Raw genomic sequence first — 24854 nt, forward strand, 5'->3', positions numbered from 1 at the left:
TAATAGTAATTCCCCTTTGAAAATTCGACAAATCAAATACTTAGAAACTATGAACAAAATCTCTTACTAATTAAACGTCTATCCGTCACCTCACTATACGAAGAAACTATTTCCTCAATCCTTTCGATATCGTCAACTCGTCAATCGAACTCCTCTTTAACACCTTGGATCGTCCAATTATCAATCTGGACTTCTATCAGAAAATACTAGGGGAAAAAAGTGAAATCTACTCCGTACGCGGCGCTAGTATCGACGAGGTTGTAAACAGACTAAGCGATACGTTGTCGGTTCTAAAGTACGATTTGTTAATTCTTTAAACGAAAATCCAATAATTATTTTAAGACTGGGTAATGGCTGATAGAGGTTTTAACATTCAGGAATAACTAATTACTAAAGAAGTTGTGGTAAATATACCCACTTTTATGAGAGGAAAAGCACAGCTGAGCAGCAGTTTGTCATCTCGAGACAGAAAAACATCTAGTAAAAGAATACATATTGAACGTATTATAGGAATGGCTCGTACTCACGTACTGTACATATAAAATTTTGATAACATGCATCCGGCAGTAACGAAACTTGGCAGTGAAATTATATTTATATGTTTTATGTTATGCAATTTTAGACCATGCATTGTTGGCAGAGATTCTTAATTTGTTTCACTGTTAGTCTAGCTCTCTATTAATACCGTATATAATTTTTTTTTCCATTCTAGACCCTAGCCTAATTTAAGTTTTCCATCTATAGTATTTTTAAATTTTTGTCTGTTTATAAATTCTAAGATTAAGAATGTATACTATCATACACAGTAAGGTCTTCATTGTGGAACTTCAATTCAAAGTAATATAGTGGTTTTAAAATTTGTACTATAGTTGAATAAATACTTGTAAGCTAATAAAAGAATTTTAATCTTTAAAACAAAATCTCTTTTTATTATTTAAAAAAATTCACACTATACACCATCTAGAAAAATTTTACATAAACTCAAATTGTAAAATAACAATTAGCTCAATTATTTTATAAACTTAATGTTTATAAAACATTTTTTTTTAAAAAAGAACTGGCTTAATATGCTCATGGAAAAACATAATTAGTGTTTCAATCATGTCTGCAATGAATTTATTATCTCTTGGAATGATACAAACTTTGAAGTCACTTTTTGTGTAAATAAACAGATGAGCAACTTGTCTATTTGTCACTGCTAATTGTCCTTGGATTTGATGAAAATAATCGTGATTCCGTTTTAAAGTAATTTTGTCATCAGTACATTCCAAATATGGTATCTTTAGCACATTCACAGGAAGTTTAAAATTGGAGTAAGGACATTTAACTTCTAATATTTTATCATCATCCACTAGCCCATCTGGACTTGCAGCTAAGAATGGGTATTTTGAATGAAGAAACATGCCACATTCTTTCACAGGAGTATTTACAAAAGAATATGTTTCAATTGCTTCTTTTTCATACCTTAAGCCGTGAGAAATTGCCTTACTTTTTATTGGCCTACTTGACAGTAATGAGCCACACAATTTTACTCTGTCTGTTGATTTTAATTTACAAACTTTTCCAAAGTTTGAAGATGTCAAATGCAACAAATGTTCCTTCTTCCAAACTGCACTTTTTCATTGTAATCTGGTCTCTTTTTCCAAATGTTTTATGTACTCCCTACTTGCTTCAGTTACATGTAAAGCACTTAAAAAACATTTCAGACATTGTGCTTTTGCAATAATCATGATCTGATTCTAAAGCCCTCATGTTTGCTGGTTGCCTTAATTGCAATATCGGTATTGCACAACCACTTTGCATGTTCATTGTCAAATTAATAACAAAGTTTGTATAATCAGGGATTGTACTGCCAGATGGTCTGGGGTCAAATTTTATGTCTTCCAATAATTTTCTTTTCATTCCTCTCTTCTTAAATAAATGAAATGGAAGCTCACTAGCCTTAACTGGGGAACCTTTATGTTGGCGGGTAGGCTGATGGAATGTTTGCAGAACCTGTGCGCATGTTTTGTGACACTTCTATGTGCCTGTTCTTCCATATTCTTCTATTGCCAATAGTGTTACACATACATGTTTGCAATATGCTTTAGGCCCTTTACCTGCTGTACATTCACATATTACATTTTCTATAACCCCATCATCTGTAATTACTAAATCTGTGTAAATCTGTTCCCCTTGATTAATTCAGATTTTACATTACCTTTAAAATATAAAAAAATGTTTCTCTTTTGTTCCTCTTATTATTAATAAGAATTCATTAAAATACATCTGCACAGCAGACAGTGGCATTCTTTGATCTGACATCTCCATGTAGGCATCAATTGTCTCTATAGTCAAAACTGGTATTTGTAAACTTGGAGAGAGATCCTTATATTCAGATGAATCAGGAAGTTTGAGTTCAGGAGAGCTATCACAGGATATAGAAAAATTATGAGTTTCCTGATTCCTCTCATATGCCAGTAACCTGAAAATTATTGTAAACAAGTTTAATAACTAGTTAAGATATGATCACCAATATTTTATTTAGTTTTTTCTGTCTCATTGACAGGAAAGGCAAGAATTATTATTATATATTATATTCTTACCTTAATATATTACATATAATATAAAAATAAACAGTATAAGGTAACTGAACAGTATTAACAAGCACCTAAATATGGCATATATATAGTGTATGCCAGATTTAGTAAAAGAAAATGGGCAAAAATTCCCTTGTACAAAAAGTTTATTGGTGAAGAAATTAGTCTTATTGCATTAAATTATTGAAACAAGATGACTTGTGACCAATAAAAAAGACATTTTGATTATATTTATTTTAAATACTCCAAATATTGTTTTCTCTTGGTAAAAGATTAAGATATATATCTCTTATATTGTCTTAGAACTTCATAGAAAGTAGTTTTGTTTGTATTGATTGTTGTTCTAAATTACAGTGATAACCTATTGGTACAGTTAACATTTCAGATACTGATATAAATTGGTTATAATATATCAGGCTCAGTACATGACCATATTCCAAAGGAAAAAAAATTTATTTTAATTAAAGTTTTGACCTTATGTATTGGTTAGACAAATGTGAAAGGAATCAATGAGAACTTTACTGATCTTTAAATGTTTTTATAGACGAAAAATGTGCATTTTGTGAAATCTTATTCTTAAAACTTTCATCTACTGGTAAGTTACCTTATCATGTAATAGTTATAATGACTTGAAATTATAAATGTAATAATTAACGATAAAAATATAGATGTAGATTATTTTAACTTACCTTTCTATTAAATCGGCTTTTCTACCAGCTAACTTGGCATTGTACTTTTTTAATTCTTCCTTTAATTGTACCGTTGTTAACCTTCCTAAAAAATATTTTCGTTCTTCCTTTATTATAAAGTAAGCTATCCTTCGAACGGAACAGCTTGTTTACAACCGTATCGATATGCGCGACACCTATGTCACGTGATCACTTTTTTCCCTCTTCGCTTTCGAATTCGCCTCGCTCTCAAAGTCGCTTCGATTTGGAATTCACCTCTCCTTCTTCGGTTAACGTACGGGTTTTATACTGTGAGGTGACGTCACACTTGAGCTGGGTTACTCCCCTTATTTACATACTTAGTTGCTAACATTAATTTTCTTTTCTGGCAGCTTTAAGTTTCCGACAAAGCTTATAAACCGTTTACAAAATATTTATCATAATTTTCTGGGATGTTAAGACGGTTTATCAAGTATTTCTTTACTAGTGATGGAGGGGGGAGATCCCACAATTTTTTTTTCTGCGGACTGTTACTTCCGCCGGGCAGCGCAAGTGCGCGAGATTTTTCCTATGGCGCTTATTTCTCCGTGAGTTGTTTTATCTTCATTTTTTTTATTACTAACAAGAGAGTGATGGAGAACCTTCGTCCGTAAATAAACATAAGCCCCAAACAAAGATAATAAAACGGAAATAATAATAAAATAAAAATAACGCTCGGACTCAGTTCCTAACACTAACCGTTTGGGCTCTGCACTGATTATTATTATTATTATTATTATTATCAACTCGTTTCGATTATATATATAGATAGTATATGCACCAAATTATTTCATTACGTATTAAATAATCGAGATGATTTTTTAAAACAAAAGCACGAGATTGTGTTACGGTTCTCTCATTTCAGAAAATGTGCGGGCAAAAAACCACAGTAAACGATGGATCAGGTGGATTGGTACTCTAGACATCCCGAATGTCAAGGCTTAACACATGGATCAGTAGTAAATTAATGGAATTAGAGTTGCCTCCCGGGAGGATCTTCTGTGGAAAACTAACCTTATCTAGGTGTTAAACGCCTAAATATGGGCTAGTTTCTCATAGAAAACGCAAAACTCCAAGCGGCCAGTTCATTGGTAAGGCATGAACCCGCCATCGACTATCAATATTCAGTGATGTAATCTGGTGGACCTTAACAACCCATAACAATGTACTTTGAAACGTGATGTTCCGGATGTCTTTCTCTTCGCTAAAACTTCCATGGAGACTAGAGGGCGCATATAATTAGCGTGTGTACTGACTTGGTGACGAACAGAAAAAAAAAATCACAAGAGTTTCCGACACACATTTATTTGTAAGTGATGAACATGCTTCTAAAAACACAAATACTAAAAATAAATCATCGAAAGAAAATGTTCACAATACATTCAAAAATAACAATAAAATTTAATTTTATCATTAATTTATAGACGAATAAAATGACGTCAAATATAATTATCATCATCCACAGGAAAAAAATGGAAGAAAATTTTACGCAGCATTTATAATATAATTATAATATTAATTGTTGTAATTATTTTGTGTGTAAATAAATACAGAGTGTCCCAAAAGTCGGTTAACCAGTGTAGGTACTAAATTGCCCTCTTATTCACTTTTCTACTTACACAATTTCGGTTTACCATTCGCAACGCAAGTGCACCTGCACACACAGAATGAATGGTTGACTGACTTCAGGCCACTCTTTCTGTTCAAAATATCACAACGTTAAAATTCTAAACAGTGACGTTGGTCACAAATATACATATATATATATCAATATACACGTATATACAGGGTTATAATATATATAGATAACATAAAATATACAATAGACTGTACGGCCAAGTTGTAACACAGAAGACTGGGCGCAACCATGGCGCTGAAATCTGTTTTATTCTTGTGTACTAGCAGTATGGTGGACTTTTCTGTGGCACAAAATGCCACAGAGAAGTCCACTTCGTGCTATCTATAGTAGACACCACTGTGCAACAATCTACTATAGATACCACGCAACCGACCGTCTGTACGGGGAATTTTGTATTAAGTGGCACATAATCTTTACGTCGATCCGTTTCGTGGTGTTTGGTACCTGGAAAAGGCAACGGAGGTATTTACATAGATGTGACTTGGGGAGCTGCCGCGGTGTTTGGTGACGTCGAAGGTACTGACGTTTCCGGCCCTTCTGTCAAATCGTTTCTGCTCAGGTGGGCTACGATGCCGGCTCCGAAAGAATCGCCCAGAACGTTAATGGCGGTTCGAAATCTGTCTCTAAAAAACCGGTAAATTATTTAAAAGATCTGCATTCGAACCCAAACTGTAGTGTCAAAACTCGTCTTTTACTTACAGAAACCAGTCCACTACGTAAATGAACGCCACGTCATCGGCTGGCAAGCCCACAGCGTTCAACACCATTACCATTGTCACCAGGCCAGCTTGTGGTATACCGGCTGCCCCAATACTCGCAGCGGTCGCAGTTATGCTAAAAAAAGAACACAATAATTCGTTAGTTATTCCTCTCCGCGCATGTGCCAGGTGTCCTCGACGTACGTTTTCATCACCTGATTGCCACAATCTTCCCCGCATCGAGGGACACGTTTCGAATCTGAGCGATAAAGATCGCCGCCACGGCTTCGTACAGTGCCGTGCCATCCATATTGATGGTGGCTCCTATGGGCAGACAGAATCTGGAAACCTTGGGATCTACCTGGTTCTTGTCTTCTAGACAGGCGATGGTGACTGGAAGTGTAGCCGAACTGTTAAACAAAGGGCAAATTAAGCACGAGCACTCTCCGAAGATTAATGGTAATTCTGTATTTCGTACCTGGAAGAGGTGCCAAATGCTGTAGTGATGGCTTGCAGCATACGATACATGAAGGTAAACGGTCGTTTCCGCACGATCACGAAGTATATCAATGGTAAAGTGATTAGTCCGTGTATGAATAACCCTACCAGAACGGTTGCTGTGTAAAGTCCTAACTGACCTGCCACCACGGACAAGTCATCCATTTCGACGATTTTCCCGGTGACGAGGAATAAAACGCCAACAGGAGATAGCCTGAAAAGTTAAATTTACGTCTTGAAATCAATATAACGGCGTTAACCTGTATAAAACAAAAGAAATTCGGCAGTAAAACATGCCGACTACGTCCACTCATCTCTTTGTGTCCTGCATTTGAAACAATTTATAAAACAGGAAACTGTGAAACAATTTATAAAAAAGGAAAATGTTTCGAAACAATTCATCTCGTGTGCCATCTATTGTTTCTCGAGTACGTATCAAAATACAACAATTGTGTCTACACTTCAATTGTGGGATCTTGTTTATCTTTCATGAAATCCTAAAATCAATAATCACGTTATCTGTTATTTAATCTTTAAAAATAAACCTGTGACCTATTAATGAAAGGATTATTGCTTCCAGTGTTTCAATCGAAAGTTAAATTTCGAAACTGGCCGCACGAATTGCAATGCCCTACAAATTAGCCCAAAATTCGCTGTTTGAGACAATACATGTATATGGTTGGGTTATTAACACGTGAAAAAGTGCTTTTCTTTCGTGCTTCGCGACTAAGCAATGAAACAAGACACGAATGTATTGGGAGTGTGGGAATGTGCCATGGTACACATGTATCATGGCACATTCCCACACATTCGTAACATTGACATATGGCACTCCCAACATATTCGTGTTTCTGCTGATGAAACTCGAGACTAAGTACCCTGAAAGGAGGATCATATTCCACTAGGATCTTCCTTTCATACTAGGAAGCCTTATGAAAGAGAATTAATGATGAAGAAACCTAGGATTTGTTTTTGTTAACGGAATGCCTCCAAGATAGATATAATTTTTTCAGATAATTCTGGAAGAAATGGTCAAGAGCTACCCGCAATTCCTGTAAACTGATTGGCACGTTACCAATTACTCTACCTGGACCACTTTCCAATTGTCTTGACGTGGAAATCGAAGTTTCCATAAGCATAACTTACAACGTGTTTATTCACTTAAGGCTCGAACTCATTACTAGCTCGAACTCAATCTATGTTAAGCTTTCATAAGGGTGCTTTGGAATAATTTATAATCGATAAAGAGACTTGCAATATCTGAAATAAAGTCTCTTGCAAGAGTTCTAAGCCACAACTCGTGACTTCTGTTTTTATAATTCTATTATTCGCTCACAAACAGAAAACTACTTTCAGATTTCAAAGTACGGAGCATTCTACACTGAATACTAACATCGAAGAGCAGAAAATCGCTTGTGTAATCCTTAAAGAAGCTCAAATTTCACGCGTTTGTCCAGATCAAACGTTAATTTTATAACAGGTAAATTACAATCAAACATGTCAATGTGTGTAATCGAACATCTGTTCTAGAGAATCGGCAGTTGTTTAGGAACTGTTTTCTTTTGTTTATGATAGTTGTAGGGTGAATTTGTTCTCGTTTAGTCATTGCTTATCACCTCAGCTCTAGACTCTACAAAACCGGAAACTTTAATTAAACTTTTAGCCCCATAAATGTGAAGTCCCGGTATGGGGTCATCAAGATTCTCGAAGACGCTCAAGTCTAGAAAGTTAAACAAGTAAATATTTACCAAATCACCCATTTGGTAATCATCATCATCGCATCACCCAACGAAGAGAAGAACATCAAAACGGGTTTGCCACGTTCTTTCATCTGGCCCAGTGTTATTCCTAACACAATAGAAAACACCACGATACCCAATATGTTCGTTCCAGGCGTACCTTTTTGGTCGATCGCCCACGAATAATAGTCTGAAAATGGAAATTACGATGAGTGACGAATGGAAAAGACAATAGAAAACAATCCCCCACTTACCTGTATCATTAACTGAAGCGTTCTCTGGTCTGGTGAGGCTCGTCGAAGTCTGAAAATGGAAGACATTTTTAACATCAGAATGTAAGAGAAGTTTAAAATTAAAAAATAATAATACTAATAAATTGAAAGGCAATTTACTTGGGAAATACAAGCTTCCATCAGATTAGGGGGGAACATGTTCCTGAAAAATAAGAAATAAACAGCATCATTAGAACACTTGGAATTTTGCAAGTCGTCATATTTGATTGGAGGATTGCAAAACGGGAATTTTTAGAAATGTTTCGATAACAATATGACTAAACAAATTTATTGTAGTGTTGTTTATTTAAAATGCAATTATTTAATTGCAATTTCTAGCTGAAGCAAAATCCATTCAATCCTTCTGTAGTTCTAAGCAATTTGGAAATTACTGTACTTAGAATTAGAAAAGAGGGATTTGTTTACAGGAAAACAATATAGAATATTCTAATTTTCAATTAAAATGCAAATTTTTAGACTTTTCTTCCATCTAAAAAAAATTTAACTTTTTATTTTATTGTTCTTCCAACTTTTGGTTTCGAAGAGTACGATGATTTTCAGACGTTGGTTTATGCAAACGAAATAGAATTTTGTGGCAAATTGAAATGGAAGAGCAGGAGGACGATACACTTTCAATCCAGAGCATAAAGAGTAGTAAAAATACAGTGTCCAGGAGAAAGTGCGATCTCTATCCGAAGCAGAAACAGGAAGAGGAAGATGGTGTCCATCTTCCTCTTCCTGTTTCTGCTTCCATCCAAAATTCTTGAAATTGGCTACTTTAATCGCAATTTTAAAAGCAAGAAAATAGCCAACAAAACATGCACCTTTCCACTTTCTAAACACAGAAAATGCAACCCTCTTGCATTTTTTTGGTGCATAAAATGCTATTTTTCCTCTATTCCAGCGAGATTCTATCATAAATCCTACTTAAACTCACCTGACAAGATCCATTAGTGTATCCGCCGTGGTAGTAGGTCTAGTCTCCACTTCTTTGATTCCTGCACCATTGACGGTTCCTCCTTTTCCCGGCCGTATAATAACGACCAGGACTATCCCCAAAATTATGGCCAGTACTGTGGTGGCCAGGTAGTAAACCACTGCTCTGGCACCTATCCTCCCAGACAGTTTGGTATCCAGAGAGCCTATGGCGGATATGAGGCTGGACACTATCAGGGGGAGGATCAGGCATTTCAGCATCCGGAGGAACAGCTCTCCAGGGAAACTGATGTACATGACGTTCCTCTCGTTCCATACCCGAAATTCCCTAAGACCTATACCTAATCCTATCCCTACCACAACGGACAGGAACATCAGTAGGGTCAGAAGATTCTGACGGAGGAAGGTCTTCCACTTCTGGTTCCTGGGGGTATTATCCCCCATTGCAGTGTCCTTCTCCGTGATGGGAAACTTCCCGTTCAGTTTGTTCGTCATCTCTAAAAATAGTAACAGTTTTAATTAAACTGCCAGAAAACAAAGCCCCCCGTATTTTGTAACTTTAAACGAAGCTTTAGCTATTTAAAATAATGGAAGTTGTATGATTTCATGTAGTGGTTTCTGAGAGGCACGTGGCACGGCAGCTGCGTAAACACCAGCCAAACGACAGTAAAATACGTAGCGAAGCAGTATTCTGATCGTTAATTTGGAGGTAGGGAGACTATTCGTCACCCTCCGGCACACCTGTCTGACCTAGAAAGTTCTGTGACTCCACGTAACCGCCACCAACAGGCTACAAGGTTATTATGTTTACTTCCTTAGCAGTTAAAAATGGTGCAGTTCAAAAAATTCGACTCCCAAAACGTCACAGATTACGTCATTGTTTACATTACTAAACCCATTTTACCTGTCTAAACTGCAAGACCCTATCATAACCCCCTTCATACACAGTACACTAAATTTTACACTTTTAACTCGAAATTTGACTCCTGCCTAACCTGCCATACCGAGGAACGTTGGGCATGCAGATTAGGCATGAGCCAAATTTCGAGTTAAAAGTGTAAAATTTAGCGTGATCTGTGACGTTTCATTGTCTATCAATCCTTCGTCATTATTAGCAATACTAAACCCATTTCTACCTGTCTAAACTGCAAGGTTCTTGTATCTTACCACAACTTTCCTCACACAGTATTATGCATAGCTTACGTTCCTCTGTATGACAGGTTAAGGTGTGAAGGAAATAGAGCTAAATTTCGCGTTAAAAATGCAAAAATTTGACTCCCGATTACATTTTATCATCCCTTTCGTCACTGTCTGAAATATAAAACTGAAAAAATGCTTTATCTATAGGCGCAGCATGACTTATCACCCACCTGTTACTGCTGTTTCGCTACTGAATTATCAGTGTTCTAGGAAAACAAATGAAAGACAAACCCTTATAATTTGATAATTGCAGCAATCATTTCTATATCTTTCTTTCCACCTATTAAAAATCGAGTTTTATTACTAAATTCCTTTGTTAAAAGCAGCAATTTGATCCTGTAAAATGATACAGACAACGTTAAAAGTACAGAAAAGTCTACTTCCAATTACTTTGATGAGTAAGTCCGCGAGTCCGTCCACTCAAAAAACGCTAAACAGAGTTAATTTACGAGAAAGAAATCGCTTATAAAAAAAGGTAAACACTGCCATTTATCGTTTTAAAAAACACAAAAAATTAGCTCTTTTTTAATGATTTTTCACACTTATCACATGTTGCGGCGTATCCGCTTCGTATCTCTACTGAAAAAACACTTTTAATAATGAGAGTTGTAATTTACTGTATTGTGAAATATCCGTTTCGGTATCATAAACACAACCTTGTACTATTGTACAGAATGGTGGGGTGGGATGTAAAATTGTAGAAACGTCACACAACTTCCATTCAACCCCATTTATAGCGTTAAACCGTACACAAAACGAACCCCGTCTGGCGTTCAAAGGACCCAAACAGATAAATTTGGTGTTTGTAAACACCCGAGGGGTCCCCGAACGAATTCGGGAGTTTTAAGTATCTGACTAAACTGAAAATGTGAAAAAACCGCAATTAAAATGACACCGCACTCACCTGTTTAGTCTCTTGGATAACACTTGACAAAAATCCTCTTCCCGGCCGAATTGAAGTTATTACCATCCACGTGATGCCGGACAACCAATCGGGAATGGTTACGTACTTTATCTGCAGATTGGTCGGTACAGATTGTGGAAGGAAACGGAAGTGCGAGCGTGACGTCGAACGGAAGCGGGAATTCGACGTGGTCTTTCTTGGATTCAGGAGTGAGATTGCACGGGGAGGGCGTTTTTTTGACGCAATCTGTTAGTAAATTTCGGTGTTTTTTTTAGTGTGTCGACACTAGCTGGCACAGTTTTCATACCCTCAAGTTGCCACACTAAAGACCTGGTTTGTATTGGTACGTTGACACCATTTCCGTGTTGTTTTTTTTAGAATTGTATCCGTAACAAAGAAATTTTCAATAAATTACACTAAGAACTGCCTTTTTTGAAAAACATTACGTCACCGAAACGGTTTTTAGTATGAGCCAATCAACTTCTTCCTTTTAAATTCAAAAAATGAACAGTTCAGTCGAGATAACGTCAAACACGGGAATAAGCAAACTTCGATTGTTACGTCATCGTTTCTTTCAAAGCGCCATCTGATTAAACACGAAGATTCGTGTCTTTTTTGACGCAAAGTTAAAATTTAATTTCTTGCACGTTCAAGTGTAAGATTCTGACGTCACAATATTAACTTTCCCGAATTGATAATGTAAATGTAGTTGCTTCTACACCTAATAAATTATCTAAAATCGGAATTTTGGCTGCACGAACATCTAAAAAAACAGGCATAAAAAACCAGAATGACTTTTTTTTACCTGTCTGTAATCTAAAAAAATAAACTAAAACCATCTAAAAAACCGGTTGTAAGCATCTAAAAATCACTCTTTTGGCTGCTTAAATGTCTAAAAAACCATCTAAAAATCGGCTTTTTAGTTGCTTAAATGTGTAAAAATTCATTAACAGCCGCAATTTTACTGCTTAAATGTGTAAGAAGCGTCTAAACAAGCAGTATTTTTACTGCTTAAACGTCTAAAAAATCACCCGAAAGCCTGTAAAAATCTCTTTTGGATGTTTAAATATCTAAAAATGATTTTTAGATGCTCAAGGTGTTTTTACATGATTAAGCGGTCAAAAATACTGCTTTACACACGCTTCTTACACATTAAGCAGTAAAATTCTGTTAATGTTTAAGCAACTAAAATAAAAACTCTTTTCTGATGATTTTTGAGGCAATTATTAAATTTTTTAAAGCTTTCAGATGATTTTTCAGACGATTGAGACCTTTTTAATAGTGCTTAAATGGTTTTAGAAGATATTTCAGATGTTTAAGCCGTCAAAATAGTGGTTTTTTAAGGCGCTTAAGCATTTTAAGCGGTAAAATAACGGTTTTCGATGAGATTTTAGACGTTTAAGCAACTAAAAAAAAAAACTATTTTTTAGACAATTAAGCAGCCAAAAAGATCTTTAAATGCTTTCAGATGATTCTTTAGATGAAGAAACGCTTTAAAAAATAGCTATTTTATATGTTTAAGCAGCCAAAAATCATCTAAAACTGTTATTTTACCCGCTTAAACGTCTAAAAACACAATTTATAATGCTTAAAGCATTAATTTATTCCTAAGCACCTCGTCATTGTCATAATGTTAAAAAATTCGGCTTTGACGCGTAGATTTTCTTTGAACGGTTTTGTTTATTCGACTTCAAATGAAATTCCCGTTGCAGCAATTTCAGAGAATTAAGAAAAATTTCTGCTTAATAAGCAATTTTGGAGATTCCCGTCTACAGAATTAATCTCTTGCGTCACTAATTCCTCCGCCGCCAGAATTCTCCACCTCCTCCTCCTCTACAGTAGATAATCCCCTGAATGTTCCCCCTTCCCGACGACCCTTTACATCGAGGTCGTTCGACTTTCCTCCCTGTAAAAAAAAATTGCACTTGGCATTCCCCGCAGTGGAAAAATTACACGTTGTACAATTGCTCGTGGCGTCTCGTTTAAACAGGTTTGTAGTCTTCCCCTTCTTGCAAACCTGTTTAAGAGTGCACCCCCATTTAAAGAAATTGTTCTGTCTACTTAAATGCCTAAGACGTCACACGTAAACAAAATTTTACTTGCTTAAACGCCTGAAAAAAACCGCTTTAACGCTTTAATCACTATTTTGAGTGCCAAATGACTAAAAAATTCATGCGACAATATTCGAGAGCCAATTTTTGGCTGCTTAAAAGTGTAAAAATCGTGCAGAACGTATTTTTTACTGCTCAAATGTCCAAAAAATCGAGTTAAAACCATTGTTTTGCCTGTTTGCCTGTTTAAAAGCAACATCTAAAAAGAACATCTAAAAGCATCCAAAATGGTTACTGTGAATGCTCAAATATCTAAAAAATATCATGTAAAACAATCTCGATTTTTCAAGATCATGAAACAAGACAGGTCTTTTAGGCATAATTTATTGTGATAAACAGTTTAGGCACAAAGTGATATATATATGTACATTTGTTTCTCTTATCAAAACATTGTTTTATTTCTTACAAAAAAACTGACAAGTTCTCTGTTATAATGCTATTTTCCCACAAATAAGGCATACTAATTTTGTACTTGACCCACTAGACTAGCTAAGCTGCCACTGAGACACCTTTGTTCGAAATTCTGTGATGTGTTTTTAACAAAAGAAAACAATGTTTTATCACAATGGGTTCTCTCTCTTCTCCACCAAGCGCAACCGAATGAGAGGACCAGCCGGCAGAGTTGAGTGATGACATGTACCTGAGTGATAGAGATTCGGATGGTTCCGGTGGACCGGTGCCGGTTTCCACGGTCGCTCTGTGGAGTATGAAACATGGTAAACACTCTCCCTGTACCAAAAATAGAGGGCATTTGGTCATTTGTAATTAGGAATGCTTCGACGGCGGCCCACTCAAAATATCACAGATGGGGCCGCGAAACGTAATAAAATAAACAATGATGGGACTCCGAACCTGCTGTGGCACTCCCAGAACCGTCCTCTGACACTTAAAATATACTTTGAAATGTCTCTTACAGACTAGAATCTGCCACCGACACATGAGCCAGTGTGAAAATTACTCCCGTATGTTGCATTAATTAAAATATAATTATTATTTACAGTATTTACAAAAAGACCTTCGTTACAGTGTGTTTCAGTGATGGTGCAGTGACGACTCAACTGGAAGACGAGGCCGCAAAATTAAATACTTGTCTTCTTCCACGGCATAACGAGAACAACTGTAAACATCTTGAGAAGGAAAAAAACACAACAAATTATTAAATTAAGCTCTTCCAGAATTTCCTATCTACAATATTTACAGTTCTGCAGTCTCCTGCAAGTATGTCATGTAATCGTTGAAATTTAGGCACTTTCCACGCTGCTGGATTGTTGGCGTATGTCCAAGAAACGAGTTCTTTTTCTATAAACAGTTGGCAACACTACTGCATTAGGTATTACCTAAATTGCAGTGCAGGTACCCTAATGAATAACTATGCCAATGAGTTGAGGTTGCTTGATAAAAACCAGAGAAACAATAAAGAGAGGGGCAAAGATACTAAATTCTTAACAGAAAAACTGAAGACCGATGTGTTATTTTCGATTCAATTCCGAGTCGTCGGATCTGGGTCTAATGGGTGGTAATTTATGAAGCTCCCTAAACTCATTGGAGGTCTCCAATTGTCAGATCGGCCACTCCATACTGCCAGTGTTTGGCTTCGATTTCTTTCGGATCTTCTTGATAAACTCATTGGCGACAGGTAGGGATTCCAGGCGGGGTGGTTTGCGGAAAGTCGGGTCGTGGTGGGATGCATTGCTGCCGGCATTGTATCCCAAATTGGCAGGAAGGGAGTTACTGAGCGTGCCATTGAAGGATGACTGAAAGAAGTTGTTGTCCAGCGGTTCACGGCGAGTTCCATTCGTCATGGAATCTAATGGGTACAACATTATTGCAATTTTTTTTTGTGTGGTTTGTGTTAGAGTCACTGAAATTTTTACTTACGAAAGGGTTGGTTGGCTTCTTGATGTACCTTATTTAATAGCTGTTCTTGTCGTTTGGGTTTGAAGTACGTTCCCGCTATATCTTCCTGTTCACTTTTTTCCAACTTCTGTAGTAATTTGACACAAAATTAATGTTTTCAGAAGAATTTGGACAGACCAAAAAAAATATGTTACCTGTAAAAATTTATCTTCCGAGGTTTCGTCAAAGTATCCCGTAAAGTTGTGGTTTGACTGGTTGGCTGAAGGAGGAATTCGCCCTCCAGGCTGTATACCTGCTTAAAATATGATGCAGAATTTCAAGCCATGTTTAACAGATTTTAAATTTTGTACAAGTAATCAATTTTATTTTAATACCAGTAGGAGGCAGTTTGGTTCGAATGATTAGTAAATCTGGCATGTGCCACTTTTGAGAATCTTCGTCCCACCAACTGTCGGCCTTGATCCTGTCCAAGTTCGAATAGTTGCAATCCCTCCGAAGACATGGTTGAATTTTATCTAATATCTGCTGTAACAGTTTGATCTGCTGGTCCTGCCGACGGATCGTCTCCAGATAATCTGTCCTGTCTGCTTCGAATTCACTCTGGAGATCTGCAATTTCGGTTTCCAGGGCAACAATCTGCAAAAATTATTGAATTATTTGCGCCACAGAACATTATTGAAAAATATAATGTTCCATTTTGTCTTTGTTTACTTTTTTTTTCGCTTTTTTTACAAGAGAAGTTTTGGCTTTTAGTTCATCGTGGATGTCGTCATACACTTGCAACATGATGTTATCGTCGTCGTCTAATTTGGATAATGCTTCTGCAGAAATTAATTGTCATTATAAGTATTTCAAATTAACTAATCAAAATAGAAACATTCGAAATGTTAATACGTACCTTTGAGTAGGGCTATCCTTTTTTCTGCAATGGTTTTCCTTTTGGCCCTTTTTTCCTTCAATTCTTTGTCGTGTGCTTTCTCTCCTCCTACTATCTGATCCTGAAGTTCTTGTAACCTGAAGTAATTGCATGCATAAATTTATGCATAATACATGTAGAAAACAAAACATGCAACACACAGAGTAATACTTTTAAGTTGCACAAAACCTGAGACAAACATGGACTTTCAAGCCTCTATAAAGGCTACCCCCATGCAATACAAAGTTCCTGCTACACTGAACCAAGACCATGCATTGACAAGCTTATATCTGTGCATGTTCAAAGAATGAGATCTCTGACCCTGAAAATGTATCAACAGTGATCTAGTAGTAACGACATTTACTATTAATAAGTGACACACTCGGACATTTAAGTCGACTAAATCTAGTTTCTTGCCATTTTCTTTCTGTAAAAATAAGCATTTCCAGTATTAGAGATTCAGAAATGAGGATGAGGATATTTCTTAACTGTGGAATGAAGAATTTGGAAGGAAGAAGCTGTTCAATGATGTAACAAGTCATAGTTAATAACAAGTGAGACTTGAATGGTTAAAAGGTTAATGGTTAAGCGAGACTTGAATGGTAATTTCAACAACACTGTCATTCAGAGGCACATTTTAATGATAGATTACAACTGTTAAAAGATATGACTGCATCAACAGCACTAAGAGCACATCATGAGTTCAGTCAAACCACAATATAGAAAACCAGCTCAAGAAAAACAAGAGCCTAACATATTTTGATCAGTTTCAAGGTATTCACTCTTAAATCAGAGTTACCAGAATCATAATCACCTTGGTTGCTCACTATCATACGTTTCAGATTAGCAAATGACATTTTACAAAAGACTAGTTACATTTTGTGGATAATGTCCATTTCGACAATATATACCAAGAAATATATTATCTAAAAACATAACAATTGAAACAATCTATTATAACAAATCAGAAAAACCTCCAGTTTTACTTCTACAAAACTAAGTATTGTTTTCTAGTAATTGCAGTCTTCTGTCAAAGACCACAATCATCTCGAGAAAGGAGGGGTTACAATATTACTCTTACAATGCTTCACACACAATTAGGATTATGGCAAAACCTTTCATAGGCTCAGCCAAAAGCTAGTGTAAATGTATGTGTAAAACAGTGAGAAACTTTGCATGAAAGGAATGATAAATAATAGTCACTTGATCATTATCCACTGCTTGGATTAAAGCCAAGTTGGCAGACGAAAATCTTAGATTTTGTAGACATACAAGCATTAAATTTATGTCTGACGATGCTATAAAGTTTGACGAACCTACTGCTTAGTAACAAATCATCAGAATCTCCATTCTGCACTAATCTATGTAAACAACTAATACAGAGCTTTAATGTAGTATTTAATATAAACTTACCTCTCTAAAGCTTGTGCCTGAACATCCACAACTTTCTCCCTGAAATATAAAAATGTTAAACATTATTTTAAATAAAGAAATTAAAATATGAATTTAAAATTCCAATTTGTTTTTCAGAAGAATGTCAAGTCATTCTTACAAAAATGTTACATTACTTTTTTATAATTCTGCATATCATGTAGAAATTTAATATTAATCTGGAGTATTCGATAATACAGGCGATATTCAAATCATAAGTGGTGATGATAAAAATTTATTCTGTATAGTCACGTAAATATTGCTAATGAGATTCCGTATTTAAATACAAACAGAAAATCAAAAATAACAAAGAATCTTGTGTGCAGATATTGAGATTTTGAAGTGGCATTAGAATACAGAAATGTCAGAAATCTGTAGTCTGACAGAAAAGACGTGGAACTCACAAAATTTGTTTATTACTGGCAACTATGAGGCTGAAGATAATGCCACCATTATTAAAACACTTCGGACACTATGAATAGTTAGATCCAATCCTATAAATAAACTCATTCTTTATTTTATACATAAAATATGTTAAGATTAATTAATTCTGATTGGAAAGATTGCAGCACTTAATAACTCATTTGTATCCAAATACGGATGGAGCTGTGCCATAGTGCCATATTTGGATATAAGGGGTGTAGAAATTCATTTACAACAGATAACCTGCGAGTTATTTGCAGGAAATATAGATAATTTGGGTATTAAAAGCCACAGAAAGACTGTCTTCAGTTGCTTTACCCAAATTTTTAGATGCAAATGAATCAATTGGATTTTACAATAGAAGGCCATTATTTCCTGTAAATAACCCATTCATTATCTATATTTAAATGTCATTTTGAGAACAGATGTGAATCGTGTGATGATGCAGGTTATATGCTAACTTTAACTAGTAATTACAAATTTGTCCAATGGATTTCCTTTCCATAAATATACCAATAGTGTTCCTAAATGCTAAAAAACTTCTTCAGATGTACTGTACTTGTCAGCCATCATAAATTTTCCTAAAACTGTGTAAACACACAAATGCCTTTAATCTAGCCTCTTCTTTCCTGTACATCAATTCACACTTAAATTGACATTCCATTTTGAACTATTATTGTTGAAGTTAATAAATTTCCCTGCTCTCTATAAAATGAATCTTAGAGAACTTAATGCACTCTAATGCATATACTTAAATGGAGTACAATAGTAAGAATTTGATAATGTAAATATGTTCAACTAACTACAAATTAGCATATAACAAAGAAGAAAAAACAATCTTGGACGTCTGTTTGTGGTGCGTGTGCAAGTCTCTACACTTGTTCTCCAAAGAATATCCTCCAAACTGCAATTGTATCAAACACCTCAATTCAAATCTTCTTTGAACATTTCTGTCCTAGGATTTCAGTTGTAGGATTGTTTTCAAACCAACTTTCATTTCTTGCAATATGTTAAAAGAAGAAGTAATTGCTGTTTTTAAATTTCAAAAAAAAGATTCTATTAAATCATCACACTTTGCTTATAGTTTTACACAATTTTATACAAACTAGAACATAGTATAATACATTTATACATTCTCTAATTCACAACAGTGTACAAATCTATTAAACATATAAAAAAAATGTACTCTACTTCTAGTTTGTATTTCCATACTTTCCAGATAAGAAATTAAATAAATCTAATGTTATCAAATTAAAACTCACTCCAAATATTCTAAAGAATAAACATTCAGAAAATGTAAGCATTTTCAATGTCCTTCTTTCCGCATTTCTAGGAAATTCTCTAACCGACACTTGCGTAAACACCATTGTTTCCGTACGCACTATGTCGACACTGCACATTTCAGTGTACACAGTTGAACTTACATAAATATTATGTTAAATTATATTATTATTTAAAAGGGTAATTTAATAATTTAATACTTTAGTGTTAGTTAATTATTAATTAAATAGTTATAAGTGATACAACTGTATGTTTCAAAATGTAACAAGTAATATTTCTACAATTTCTAACCAATTTATTGTAATCAATTTCTTTGTAAACAGATATATTGTCTTTACTTGCAAACCATAAGTTTTATGTCATAACAAATATATTATCATATTTTAAATTACATACTGCTTTAATTTAAAGTTTGTATTTATTAAAAAATAAACAAAACCTATGCATTTGGATTAATTGACTGTTTCCATTCTGTACACTTTTTAAATAGAGAATAAAAGTAATTGTTGTAGAAATACTAAGCAGTAAGAGAGTCTAATTCCGTGCCTGTTGTGAGATTTAGTTGGGTCTGGATGGTGAGGGATAAGGCCTCGCAAAATCCCCAACCTGGTTTTTGAGAGTGGTGGCAGACTCCTCGATCACATCAGTAATCCCTCCATTCCATCGGCACACAGTGTAATGCTTTGTTCACAGACTTCCATGCAATACTACTACTACTACATTGAAATTTCCACTACTGTACGACACATCCAGATGATTACAAACAAACAGTATAACGTTAAGAGCAATTACAAAATAAAATGAGGTAAGATAAAAAGATGAATAATTTTGATCATGTATATGGTTATTTATATTGACTGTGAATATGATATTGTAATAAATAATATACAGGATGTCCTATAATTCTAGACACATAGGAGTTTCTCATATTACTGTTTTTTCATTATAGGGAAACCTCATCGCTGACTTTGGTTCAGTTTATTTCTATAGTGCAACACAATATGTGGATGATCTGCAGAAGAAGGACATCTCCCAGAAGGACTTTCTAAGGTAAACTGGTCCTTAGAAAATTTAGGTGTTACTAATATGCAGAAACCCCAGAAAATTCCACCTGGCCAGCCTGTTGGCCAAGCACAAACCCATGAACAACTACTGGTGTTTGGTGGTTTTAACCATTTGGCCAGTGGGCATCACTGACTACAAAGGAATGAATTTGAGTGTTTTGATGGCAGGAACTTGCAGTTGCCACCATCAAAATCAGTCAAATTCATTCTTCTAGAGTCAGTGACACAGAACACTTTGAACATAATATATTTATTATATACAGTATTATATTATATGTGATATTTGCAATCTCACAATTTCATATCAATTTTGGTTGTTTTCTGATACATTCACAATATAATATATATATAACGCTATTCACAAAATAATATATATAATGAATCTACAGTCTATAACATTACAAGACCAAGTTGCAGAATGTTAGGATAATCAAATTCTGATTATTATTATGTTCTTTTGAAAAATACAATTGGCCATATAAAATTAGAGAGTGAGATTTGATATCACGGATATATTAAGTATTGCATTCCAAGCCTTTCACATTTTATTTACAAAAAATTTTTTAATTTATAATATTTAATTCAGTAAAATTATTTAAGTAGTGAGGTATTTCTTGTTTCAACACATTTAAAAATAAATTAACATTTTCCCTGTATACACTGTTATAGTTTTCAGATATACAAATCCTGATAGAAATCATCATACATCATGAGTTACAAGTAAATCTTTTGTGATTATGTTATAGATATGGCAAATGCTGTATTAATGTTGTTTACAATATGCAATTTTTAACTCTAATATTTTCCTTGAATATAAAATTTTATGTATTAACCTCTAAAAACAACTTAATTCTTTTATTACAGTTATTTCTGTGCAACTGAAGTGTATGTAGAGTATTAATTGTTCAAAACAAACAACTTTTAGTAGTAGCATAAATTATTAAATTTTATCTTGAAATTTGCTTAAAAATACAGGGTGATTGAAAACGTCTTAGACAAACTTTAAAGGTAGGTCAAGAATACAAAAACAAACCATTTTTACCTAAGAATGTATAATTGCAAACATTGACTGGAGTTGCTGTTTGTGACATATTTTTTAGAATACTTGGGTGGTGTGTTTGTTTATGTATTCACAACCTAGCTTTAAAGTTTGTCTAAAGCTTTTGAATAACCCTGTACATACAGTCAAACTTCCAATGATGAAATGGTGGCTATTTAAAGGTAGTCATTTTTTAACAATAACAAGCACAAAATCTCCAAACAACAGCTACCTTTCAATGATGGCCTTTTTTATGTTTCCATCAATTGCCATTTTTCAAACATTTAACTGTATAACTTCTTTTCATTTTCTATGATTATAAAATATTTACGTGCTTGTATAATTGTCCACATTCTATAACATCACATGAAATGATCATTCATTTTGTTACAGCTTATCATTTAATTTTAATGGAAATGAAGATTAGCTATCTTCATTTCCATTAAAATGATGAAGATTATCTTTAATGGGAAACTTTAGAGCAAATTGTAAAGTCATAAATTATTAGTTAATATTTTAGATGCATAATTTTAGCATACCATTACTAATTAAATTGGACATCACAAGAGAGGCTAGAAAGTGCCATTTACAGATTTTGCAAATAAAACTGTCTGTCTTGAATCCTTCTACTATCCTACAGAAAGCTAGCTTTCTTTTCCATTACGGTCTACTGTAAGGGAAAGCTTCCTGTCCTCTCTAGCTATACTACTGCATTTATTAATTGTGTTAATGTGGTTACATATGAAGTCATGACTCAGATAAGACCTTTTGCCTAGCTCAAAAGTCATTTTCAAAGTCACATCAAATGTATATCATAAAAAGTTTGTTGGGTGTAGTTATATCCTAATTTTTAGCATGTTTATCAGAAAACATTCAAAATTTAAACAAAAGGCATTCTAACAGATCAATTAACACATCTATGTGAATTTCTTCTAAAATTATTTTCACATCTACAGTCTACAGTTTAATGTATCATTAAAACATTTTGTTTTATTAAAAATTAATAATAAACGTTAATAATAAAAATAATAATAAATCTCTAATAAGCCATATAAACAAAAGAAATGAAATTAAACTAATATACATGGTGAATAAAAAGTAACTAGGAATTTAGGAATTGCTAAAATTTCTATATTTCTAATACAAAGGTAATGACATTTATTTGACATATACCTTATTAAATAGAAATATGAATGTATATCTTAAAATTCAATGTAGGCACCAGCACCATCCACCAACACTTCTTCCTCAGATAGTGATGTGGATGGATTTCACTTCTCTGTGCGCATCTGTAGCCAAACCTGTGGTCATTTTTGCTTTGAATGACAATTCTTGATTACTTCCATACAAATTGTGGCACAACATCCCTTCATTATACACCACCATCTTTGCACAGCAGCCACCAATTTCCACACTTCATAACGTGCAGCCATCTGTGCTCAATCCTGAATGGACAAGTGGTTGGCCAACCTTTTTGCCATTGTGGCTACTCTCAGTCACTGCCCATGCCACCAATGTAAGAATTATAAATTCCATTGATTGATATACATGGCGATGTAAATTTTATGATTGCATTATTACTAAAAGAAATTATAGCAATTTTTCAATGTCCAGTTACTTTCCACCTACCCTGTAGATTGAATCAAATTGGATAAAAACAAACATTCTAAAACTCAAAACACTTCTGTTCCCAAGCAATTCGGTTAAAGGTTTCTCAATCCATATTAATAAATCACTATATGATAACACAACAGTTCTTTAATATATTATTCCCATACATTCACCTCCCAAAGTATTTACCTTTCCTTCTGGTATACTCTGTAAGCATTACTTTTATTTATATCATTTGTATTTTATTATTATTTCTTCAAGAGTTCTTGTAAATCTCACTGACAAATTAGTACAAGGTTTCTTTTTGTATAAGTAATTAGATCTAAGCAATTCATTAAATATATAAAATTTACTCACTCTTCGATATCTTCTACAACTTCAGATGTTTTTGTACACTGTGTCTGAATTTCACCATTCACACTAATTTTTGCAACCGGAGAAGACACAACACGTTCTTTTGTCATAGACGTTTCCTATTAGAAAACAATTCAACTGTTAGTTTTTAAAACCTTGAATTTTATGATGCTAAGTTAGTATTCACCTCTGCACTGGCACTTCGTTTTTTAGTAACTTTTGTCAGTTCGTCCTGATAGAATGCTTTCAGATGAGTGACGTCGTTCTGTAGTTTTGCGTTACTCTCTTGTTCTTTTTGATATTTGGACATTAACTCTCTCATTTTTTCATCATATTCCTGTTGAAAAGAACAGATTTTGCATTTTAAAGATAGAATCATACTGAAGCTTTTCACATAATAAAATTACAAAGTGAATTTCTCTATCATTACTAAATTACACGTTAAAGATTTCAGAAACCCATAGCATTACTTAAGTTGCTAACTGAATTAAGGATTTCAAGCAATAGTGAGTTTGCACAAGATTAAAAAGCGTTATTGTTGCATTGAAGAGTTCTGTACTAACTTATCATTGAAAGTAAGGTATTTTTAGTAAAACTATCCATTAGTTTACTACAAGATGATACAGTATGAAAATCTTCAACCTTCATGACAATATTGTTTTTATTAAGAACATTCTAAATCTACCTTGAACTTTTCAAGTTAGTTATTTGTAAGAATGAAGAGAAATTTAAGCCACTTCCCATTGAAAATATAGGATAAGAGGGGGTCAAATTCATGCATTTTCATATCATAAACTGAATAAAATTATATAAACTTCACTCATACCTTGAAATAAACTCACTACTGCATTAAAATTAAATATTAATTTTACAATTTTACTTCTTTCCATCAAAATAAAAAACGTTTTTCTCATTTTCTGTAGGAAAATATAAAATTTATATAATTAGTTTCACAAAATAAATGTTTTTACCGTTATAAATACTTTAAAAAAATAATAAAAAAATCTTGTAATTAGAGGTATATCTTTTGAATTTAAAATAAAAATCAGGTTTTGTTTTGTAACATACTGTGGAACTACAAGATTCATTCGAGATCATCTTGTACTGTGGATTCTAGAATAGAAGCATTGAAGATCAGAATCATAGCTTTTTAAGAGTTCTCGTAAAGAATGAATGTGGACTTCCTCCCCGAAAATTTTTTATTTGTGACTCATTAATCATATCATATACTGTCAATAGCTGCTTTTTTATTGTGTTTATACAAATTATTGTGTAAATTTGTTAAAGAATCCATTCTTCAGAATCAGAAGACAAAGAAAAAGAAAAGAACATCAGAACTTAACTATACTGTAATGAAGAAAGTGATGTATGTCACTGTTACACAACTAACAACCACACTAGAATAGCTGCTATTACATCAGAACCACCTCAGATATTTATTAAACAGAGCCAATTACAAGTGCACTCATGCTGAAAGAACAGTAATATCCAGAAAGGTGCAAATTGGTATTGTCTCACGTAGCAACTAAGTTATATCAAGTTACCTGACTTCTTTTATATATGACATATAAAGTTAAATTTAATATAATTACAGT

At 34.1% G+C, this 24854-nt stretch overlaps 2 protein-coding genes across 4 annotated transcripts in view; both read right to left on the reverse strand.

Annotated features, from left to right (window-relative positions):
• Positions 1-4575: 4575 nt before the first annotated feature.
• On the reverse strand, positions 4576-11385 carry Eaat1 (Excitatory amino acid transporter 1). Of its 2 annotated transcripts, none has more exons than XM_067263086.1 (9): positions 11173-11385; positions 9070-9565; positions 8253-8295; positions 8115-8163; positions 7870-8050; positions 6102-6335; positions 5839-6033; positions 5625-5759; positions 4576-5548 (listed from the first exon to the last, which is right to left on the reverse strand). In XM_067263086.1, the coding sequence occupies exons 2-9, from the start codon at positions 9561-9563 to the stop codon at positions 5392-5394; spliced, it is 1488 nt and encodes a 495-aa protein (XP_067119187.1). In that variant the 5' UTR covers positions 9564-9565; positions 11173-11385; the 3' UTR covers positions 4576-5391. The 2 variants fall into 2 exon arrangements, with proteins under 2 accessions (XP_067119187.1, XP_067119188.1); XM_067263087.1 differs by lacking the exon at positions 11173-11385 and adding an exon at positions 10439-10510.
• A 2206-nt stretch (positions 11386-13591) lies between these two features.
• The window catches only part of LOC136969014 (osmotic avoidance abnormal protein 3-like), a 35779-nt gene continuing 24516 nt past the window's right edge, over positions 13592-24854 (reverse strand). Inside the window, exons 8-16 of one of the 2 annotated variants that reach the window (XM_067263089.1) lie at positions 23447-23596; positions 23263-23378; positions 17470-17508; positions 16039-16154; positions 15852-15961; positions 15515-15776; positions 15335-15432; positions 15162-15267; positions 13592-15090 (exon numbers count right to left, since the gene is read on the reverse strand). In XM_067263089.1, coding sequence (XP_067119190.1) covers positions 14843-15090; positions 15162-15267; positions 15335-15432; positions 15515-15776; positions 15852-15961; positions 16039-16154; positions 17470-17508; positions 23263-23378; positions 23447-23596 — 1245 coding nt within the window. In that variant the 3' untranslated portion in view covers positions 13592-14842. Of the gene's footprint in view, positions 15091-15161; positions 15268-15334; positions 15436-15514; positions 15777-15851; positions 15962-16038; positions 16155-17469; positions 17509-23262; positions 23379-23446; positions 23597-24854 lie in introns of both variants that reach the window. The other variant, XM_067263088.1, reaches the window with a different exon arrangement.

This window comes from Centruroides vittatus, unplaced genomic scaffold, assembly GCF_030686945.1.
Source record: "Centruroides vittatus isolate TY-2023 unplaced genomic scaffold, ASM3068694v2 contig_1683, whole genome shotgun sequence".
Lineage (NCBI taxonomy): Eukaryota > Metazoa > Arthropoda > Arachnida > Scorpiones > Buthidae > Centruroides > Centruroides vittatus.